Source organism: Dipteris shenzhenensis, chromosome 15 (genome assembly GCF_047967505.1).
Source record: "Dipteris shenzhenensis isolate YYH24624 ecotype China chromosome 15, Dip_SZ_1.0, whole genome shotgun sequence".
Classification (NCBI taxonomy): domain Eukaryota; kingdom Viridiplantae; phylum Streptophyta; class Polypodiopsida; order Gleicheniales; family Dipteridaceae; genus Dipteris; species Dipteris shenzhenensis.
Genome location: NC_141610.1, coordinates 22,458,993 through 22,467,859, shown reverse-complemented (window position 1 = coordinate 22,467,859; position 8,867 = coordinate 22,458,993). Strand labels below are relative to the sequence as shown.

General features: G+C 40.5%; 1 protein-coding gene across 3 annotated transcripts; it reads right to left on the bottom strand.

Annotated features, from left to right (window-relative positions):
• Positions 1 to 5,798: 5,798 nt before the first annotated feature.
• LOC147893543 (putative glucan endo-1,3-beta-glucosidase A6) lies at positions 5,799 to 8,663 on the bottom strand. 3 transcript variants are annotated; one of them, XM_087386149.1, is made up of 3 exons: positions 8,302 to 8,661; positions 6,814 to 8,214; positions 5,799 to 6,323 (listed from the first exon to the last, which is right to left on the bottom strand). In XM_087386149.1, exons 1-3 carry the CDS (start codon positions 8,381 to 8,383, stop codon positions 6,298 to 6,300), a joined length of 1,509 nt encoding a protein of 502 aa, XP_087242275.1. In that variant the 5' UTR covers positions 8,384 to 8,661; the 3' UTR covers positions 5,799 to 6,297. The 3 variants fall into 3 exon arrangements, with proteins under 3 accessions (XP_087242275.1, XP_087242274.1, XP_087242273.1); XM_087386148.1 differs by lacking the exon at positions 5,799 to 6,323 and adding an exon at positions 6,375 to 6,682 and having other exon boundaries at positions 6,814 to 8,211; positions 8,302 to 8,663; XM_087386147.1 differs by lacking the exon at positions 5,799 to 6,323 and adding an exon at positions 6,375 to 6,682 and having other exon boundaries at positions 8,302 to 8,662.
• Positions 8,664 to 8,867: the final 204 nt, after the last annotated feature.

Here is an 8,867-nt window from a genome sequence, read left to right as displayed (position 1 = left end):
GGGTTTACGAATTAGGATTTAGTGGTTTAGGATTTAGGTTTAGGAATTAGGGTTTAGGATCTAAGGCTTAGGGTTTAAGGGTTTAGGAATTAGGGATTAGGGTATAGAATTTAGGGTTTAGAAATTAGGGGTTAGGTTTTAGGGTTTAAAAATTAGGGTTTATGGTTTCAAGGGTCGAATTAGGGTTTAGGGTTTGGGGGTTAGGATTTAGGGTTTAGGGTTTAGGGTTTGATTAAATTTTTAAACAAGATCTAGATTTTTAAATCATTAATAATGTAGATTATTGAGAAGAGACTAATGTTCTTTATAATGGTTGTTACAGCTTGTTTGCAAAGGAAACTCACAAAGGAGATAGCTACAAAATTTATTCCGGGGATGGAGGTGATTCTATGTTGCAAAAGAGAAGTAGTTGCATTTGCTACAATCCATGAAAGTGATCCAAATTCTATTTGTCACTTTAGAAGACTTGGCGAAGATAAGGTAGCGGTTATCGTATCAAGGATTCTTAGTACACATGTTGAGCTAAAGCATAAGTGTGGGGATATGGAAATCCTTGGAGATGTTATGCCCTATAATACTTCCAACAAAGCATTTATTGCATGGGACAGAGATGAGGCTTATCGAACACATGTCATCAGGAATACAAAGTGCATATCTTTGGATTTTAGAGTGGGAGATATTTTACAAATGTTATCATTTGCAAATAAGAATGTAGCAGAAGGTCAAGTCTTGGGATTTGAATAAGTGGAACACTGGACATTTGCACAAATGAGAATTCAAAAAGTTACTGATGATGGTATGGATGATAACTCAATGTCATTGGATGGTCCCTACTATGAGGTAGGTAAGGATTTGAGATGGAGCATGCAATTTTTAAAGATTGGAAAGACTCAGCATGTGGTTTTTAATGATAAACATAATTTATACTACAACATCAAAGAATTGAAAGAATATGCTAATGTACCAAGCTCTATTCCTTCAGAGATGGATGATTCCAATGCACTCAACTATAGCACTGACGTCTTATGAGAAGTCGATGAGTTCATTGGTACTGAGAAAGAAAAATATTTCACAAGTGATGCCTTATCCGGGGTGGATGAGTTCATGCACATTGAGAACTTGGGCAAAGATGTCAAAAGTGATATATTTTCAAGCATGGATGGCTTCATGGATACTGATAAAGTTCTTGGAGTCAAACCAAGTAACTATAGAATTATGGAAATCATGCACGATAGTATAATGAGTGATGTTCTCTCTGGAGTAGAGGAGTTTCAAGACTATGGAGTTATGAAATCCATAGAAAGTGCATCAATGAGTGATGTTCTCTTAGGAATAGATGAGTTTGAAGATCATTCTGGACACTCTATCACCACTAACTATGGAGTTATGAAATCCATAGAAAGTGCATCAATGAGTGATGTTCTCTCAAGAATAGATGAGTTTGAAGATCATTCGGGACACTCTAATGCCATTGTGAAGCAACCAAAGAGAATAAGAGTAATGAATGAAGATGTTATGCTAAAAGCAATGCGATCTACATGCTGTAAGCATACATGTATGTGATCCATTAACTTACATGACATCAAGGGTTATAGAGAACATGTCTGGCAAAGGAAAGGAAGCATACATGTATGTGATCCATTAACTTACATGACATCAAGGGTTATAGAGAACATGTCTGGCAAAGGAAAGGAAGCAGAAGAAATGAATACCTACTCATGAGATTGTCTTGCTTTCTTGTAAATGATAAGAGAAGGCGAAGTTTAGGACAACAGATAAGGCCTCTTATAAATGGAAAAAGTATTTGCAATAATGCATATCACATTATTACAGGATTATCACATGGCACATATTGGAATTTGGCTAATAAAGCAAAGTATGGAGTTAAATTTAACATTCATGGAAACATAGGAAGGCCCAAAACAAGAGCCTCAACGGTTGCGGCAACAGCAATTTTGAAAGATTACATTTATGAAAATGCTTTACCGCAACCCCATCTATCAGAAATGCATCTTCCGATAGGTTTGACCAAAAAAGAAGTATTTAACTCTATTGGAGAAACATAGAGGCAAAGAGGGCATGCACTGGCATCTTTTCATACTTTGTATACTCTTTGGAAAAAAAGCTTTGGACATATTAAAATCCCAAAGAGGCAAAAAATGTCAAAGTGCAACGACTGTGATGATCTAAAGCGAGCACTTGAGAGTGCAACATCTCCAGAACAAAAAGAAGCTTACAAAAAAAAGAGAGAATTTCATCATGGACTTGTTCGACATTCTAGAATAAAATATGCATTTTGGAAGGAGCAAGCTATTTCTCACCCAAATGAGTACATGTGCATTATTGTAGATGGTATGGATCAAAATACAACAACATTACCTCGATTCGTTAACACTCCATCTAAGCTACAAGGTAAATACTTTTTAAAGACACATCTATGTGGAGTGTTAGTGCACGGATTTAAGTTTTTTGCAGACATATGGATTGATTCCTTGCATCTACATGATAGTAATCAAGTTGTAACATCCGTTATGAAGGCAATTCACAAGGTACATGCAGAAAAAGGTCACCTACCAGCAACTTTGAGAGTACAAGTAGACAATTGTGGACGAGAGAATAAGAATGTACTCTTCTTTGCATTTTGCTCAATGCTAATCACTCATAGAATCTTCAATGAGATTGAAGTTGGGTTTTTGTTGGTTGGGCATACACATGAGGATATCGATCAGGTATTTAGCACAGTTTCAAGAGAACTAAAACACAAGGACATGGAGACAATGGATGACTTGATAAGAAAATGTGGGAGGCAAGTTGGTGGCGGTAAGGAAGGAACAATATGCTCAATGGTTGAGAGGATGTATGATTGGAAGAGCTTTATTCTACCTTTCATACAAAAAGGTGGTGATGCCCTGACAGGTCATAGCGCTCCACACTATTTTCGCTTTTTCTTAAAGGATGAAAAACCAGTGATGCAATGGGAACACTATTCTCTTGATACAAAATGGGAACCTGAAGAACCTTACTCTCTCTTAACTTCAATCTCGAGCAAAGAAATGCATCCAACATGGGCTCCTATAAAAGAATTCAGTGAGAAATCCAAAGGTGAAATAGAAGGCTTAAAAGCTTTTATTACATACAAAGAGGAAATGCTCCGGAAATTTCCTGATTGGAAGGCCTCTTGGAAGGAACACACTACTGTTGTAATTAGCAAGACCTACCAATTGATAAAAGACCTTACAAAAATGCGAGAAGATGATATTAAGGCAGAATGGCCTCTATTTTGGCCAAATGTTGGTAATGACTTGCGTCCAGCATGTGGTCTCTTTAAAAATGAGTTTGAATCGTTGCTCCTTCATCCATATTGTGGACCCAAGAAGAGAGAGTTTATGCCACAAATAGACATAGATGTCCATTGTTTTGTTGCAGTTCGACCATCGGATGATGAACATGAGAACATGAAGTTTTGGGTTGCGAAAGTAGTTGACATGAGCATGGATGACCGGAGGACAGCTACAACATTTACAGCGGTATGGTATGAGCCAAGGGGTAGGAAGGAGAACCAAGATAACAGTACATTATATAGTAGTTGTCTGAAAAAGGAATGGGTCCCAAACCATGATGCAATTTCAAGACTTTCTATAGAGACAGTCATAGTATCCTGGAAATCAAGGTCAAAGAAAACAAAGAAGCACATGGGGTATGATGTAGAAGACAAAATAAAATTACCGCAGCCAATTATTACGCACATTACAGAGTTCATAAAGATGCTCGCCTAGGAGGAAGTAGAAGGAGATAGCGCAAATGAAGAATGCCCATGATAACACCATTCAAATATCGAGAAAGAGTGAAGGTGGTGGTGGTAGTCAGATGAGAGTGAATGAAGATGGCACCCAAGTGACAAGTGATGACAGAAAGGACATTCTGAACAAGCAAATGTTTGGATCGCTTATTTCTGTGATCATGATAGAAAAGGACAGTCAAACAAGCAAATGTTTGGATCGCCCATTTGTACTAAACTCATTGTAAAGGAAAAATTAAATTATTGAAAAGGCCACAGGAGATCCTTTGTACAAAGACTCATCCAGAGCAATATTTGTTATAAAACTTATGATATGATAATGTAAAATTGCAAGCATAGCTATTGCTATTTTTTGGAGTACAAAAGAGGCTTCGATCATGTCTCATGTCTATATAAACCTTTTAATTTCTTGAATATTCAAGAGTGTTATAGTTTTCTGCATTGACAGTAAAAAGAGTCTTATAGGTAGATCTTATGTATACATTTTTAAAATGTTGTGAATCCTCAATAGCATGGTTTTTCATGGATTTAAACTAATAACTTGAAATTTTTTATTTTAAGAATATGATTCTTATAAACAAGAAATACAAATTTAGGATTTGATAGTAGTTTTTGCATTATTTGTATAACATTGTAGAGAGATATTTTGAAATGTATTATGTAAAAATGACAGTGCCAGAAAGTAAACTTTTGATTCTCCAATGACAGTTTCATAAAGTAAACTTTTCATTTGGGAAGGATTTTAAGGAATAGTCCAAAAGTAGACATATGAGTCCAAAATTAATGAAATAAGTGTTTATGTCTAATCCACACCAACTTGCCCCTTTTCATACATGTGTGGCTTATGCTCGTTGTATTTCTGGAGATTGAACTTGGAGATGAACTTCTGTTGTTTGACGAGATTGAACTTGGAGATGACAAGTTCTTCTATTCAGATGAAGAGCTCAAACATTGAACTTGAAGATCTCAAGCCCTGATTATGCATCATCACTTTGTCAAACAAGTTCACATTTCCAGGCAGAGTTTTCCATTTTCCACACATACTTTGCGTTGTATCATGCACCAAACATAGTGCCTATACTTTGCACTATACTATGGACAAGTGCTTGTCTTATGTCTTTATCCTATCCACAGGCAATTTGCACTGTATCATCCAACATTATACTATATTATTCAAACTGGCCTATGACCATCATTTGTATATATATTTTCACATCTAGATATATATATAGTAGCTCAGGTTTTTCCCTTGTACTCCCCAAGGGTTTTTTTATCCATACCTAGAGGACCTAGTTTGAGTAGGGGTGTTAGAGCTATATATAGCTTGCCCTAACTCAGCTTAGTCCTCAACTATATATATGCCTATGATCTATGAATAGAATCACTTCCTTGGGAGCAACTCTTGTGCCCGTCTCTCTCCTCTTTCTCTTCCTCTCAACACACCTGCATAAGATAAATCGATGCAGTTGAACAACTGGTCACCACTTGGACGAAAATTCAAAGGTGTATTCTCATTTATAATAATAGTAGTTATATTAAGAATGAGAAAGATGTATTATGCAAATACTTTCCTATGTGAAATGAAAGGACATGAATGTTCGAACATACACGCTTTAGTGAGTTATTTTTTGTAACATAATCAAATATTACTTACTTGTTTCGATATAAGGTTAGAATGCAAATTTTAGTTCAAAAATAAATCTTATAAAATTTGACCCCTTGCCATAAGAATTACACCACCCCATTTTTTGGTTAGTGTCCCATATGCTTCAACATACATACATATGAGCCCTCTTCCACAAGACAAAAGGGCCAATGAAGCAATTCATTGAGGAATTCTCCATTATGGAAATGATTTTGAGCCATTGTCATACTCTGGTATTTCTTTGAGACAAGGTAGAATCGAGAGCTATAATCACTATAATAAATGAAACATGATGTGCATTTGATCATGCCTTTATATTGGTGACTCTAATTTACCAATGAAATATTATTTTAGAGCAACTCAAGGGACTTGAGATCAAGATAAGGAGGCTTGTGTGGAGGTGGGGCGAAAATGCACCCACTCAGATTGGAGAAGGAAGCATGAGGGAAGAGGAGGAAGTGGCTCGCCTTCTTCTCCGTTGACTCCTTGTACTCCTCTCCATAACTGATACCCATAGCTAGCAATTTGGATTTTGCATGATAGGAGCACATATCTATTCATTGAGGAGTCCATCAAGGGAACAAATTACTCCTCTCTAGAGCTAATACTCATAGCTAGCAATTTCTATTGTGCATGATCCGAGCACACATTAATTTACTCGAGTCTACCCAAGGGAACCATAATCGCCTAACCAATTTGATGAAAATATATGGTTAAGAGCCTAAAGGTAACTTTATTGAGATTGGGAAATTTCCCTACACCTAGCTGATTTTTTTTTCTCTCTTTTTTAAAGAAATCTCTTCCTCCACAAAATGTACATGCTTATAGTTGTTTCAGCAGATCTCACGCCTCGTCAAGGGTACTCACAGGCTCCATAACCTGAAACACACATCCAGAGTCAAAACTCACTAAGGAGATAGCCATAAATCGTGCTTTAGACACACCTCAGCAAAAATGTATCGGCCGCACTTGAATATGGCTCAGTCTGAGCAGTAAGCATGAATATTGCACCGCTGGCTTGAACCCAAATTCAAACAATTTGAGCTTCTGGGACAGAGAAGTAGTAGTGATACAGACCTGAAGCGCGATTAGTAAACAAGCTGCGAAATTAAGTCTAGGCGAGTACAGCCTGGATACGACTTTGGCAGAAACCTGCCGCCTCGACGGGTGCAAGGATATGCAGCGGGGTTGGGCAAGGGATATCACGACTTCAGGGGAGGGATGGCAGCAGGCTGCAGCTATGCGAGCTAAAAGAGAATGCAAAATGGATCGCATACTGGTAGAAATCGCTGAGGTGAACTACAAAGAGTGAAAAACAGAAAGCAGACGAGCAAAATCTGACACTTTGTTTCCAACATTTGACACTTACTTGGATTCCTCGTTGTCAAGATTGCACTTCCATTGAAATCACAAGTGCCGCCATGAGCCTTCATAGACTGCCAGTACATGTTGAAAGCGTACGAAGCATGAGACGCTAAAGTGTTGGGCTGAAAGCACGGATGGTTGTTCGCCTGGATCGTTTCGCAGAATAGCATTTCCTGTCCACAAGCATAGTCAAGTGCAGCTTGCAGAGCTGCGGGGCTCGCTTGAGGATTGGATACACACCACTGTTGTCGTTGCTGCCCCTCATGTTGTTCTGATTTGGGAGCGGAGTGGGACAAGCGTTGATCATGAGAAATTGTCGCCGGCATTCTGGTTTGAGGACTGTTACCGAAGGGAGTGTACTGATCTTCCGACAATCTTCCGGTCATATCGATTGCGTAGACTTGGCTTCCGTTAGGATAAAGGAGTCCCCAGTTACGCTCCGTCGCAGGTCCTGGCTTCAGATCCTCGTTGAAGAGGGCGAAGATATAGGTGGGTATGAATGTTCTCGGGCGCCGAGGCGTTCCAGGAGGAGGGTAGGCGAGCATCTTCTTCACCAGTCTCCGATTGTAAGCTGCGGCATTCTGAATGTTAGCGCCAGGCTCATCTTCATCGCCATAAGTAGGCCAACCGGTCTCACTTATCGCCAGCCTTACGTTGGGATAGCCGAGCTGACTCATCGCAGCTACAACGGCATCCAACTGTGCGTCCAGGAGATCATTGTATTGCAATTCTCCGTCTTGGACAGCATCGACATTGCTGTCTCCCAACATCGCATACTCAAGAGGGATCTGTAGCGAATTTGCAGCCCAGGTTAGGTAAGGATATGCATTGACGAAGAAATATGATCGTGTCTCCGACAGGAGCTGGAGCATCGGCTGAATAACGGATGTCGCAATATCGTCTCGGAAACTACCGGAGGACGGAGGGTAGGAATTGCCCAGGATATTGAGGGCGGAAGAAGTAGAAATTTTGATGGCCCGGCCCAATCCAAATTTGCAAAGAGAAGTGTAGACGTTCTGCATTGCAGGGACGAGCTGGTACCAGAGACCTTCGTTGTCGTAATTGGTGAGCACCTCATTCCCCACGGTGATGATGTTGATACGGGTTGCGGGATAGTAATCGACGACGTTCTGCTGCACCCACTGATCAGACGCTGTCTGGCTGGAGGCGATGGACGGAATCTCTTCGTTCGTCACCGCAATGGCCACTCGAAGCCCGGTGTTGGCCAGAGCGGAGAGAACCTGCGGGTCTGCGTCGAAGATCTTCACATTGCCAATGCGCATGCGTCGGATGAGGGCCACGGCGTCGCTTGGCAAGGGGAGGTTGTCTGCGACTCGGCCGTAGTTAATGCCCATTGTGACGAGGGAGGAGCGTCTGGAGGACCGCAAGGAGCTAGTCACTGCTGCTGCATCAAACGAAGGGAACAGCTTTTAGCTGCAAAAGGCGTCAGCAAGAGAAAAGAGGACGAAAGACAGGAGGGTGAGGTAAGTACCTGAAGGCGAGGAGGTGGCGATGACGCAGAGTAGAGCGAGCAAGGTGAGAAGCAGAGATGGTGCTGCAGGTGGAGTCGCCATAGCTGATGATCAGGTGATGATGCGTCGCTAAATGTCGAAGAAATCCTAGAAACTAGCAGCAGAAATCCGCATCAGAGCAAATGTGCGACAGCTGAATGAGTTTAGAAGTAGAGCAAATTATGTGCAGCAGCTAAAATCCGCATCAGAGCAAATGTGCATCAGTTGGAAGAGAGTTGAGAGGCAAAGAACCGGAGTTGTCGACAACGTTGGATTATGGGAACAGAATTGATAAGAATGTGGAGATGAAGAAGAAGATGTTTGGGGTATTTGGACGATGAGTGCACTGTGCAATGACCGTTTAGTTGCTTGCAAACTTTAAGGGTGGAGCCTTCATCAGCGCTCTCTTCTATCGGTACAGGACAACTGTGATTCTGACGGAATTGATAAATAGGCGGGTGGTTGCGACCTGGTCCATTTGTCGGTACTCACTCGACCTTAAAGTTAGGCCGGAAGCACGGCGATCGATGGGAAGAACGAATGTCAC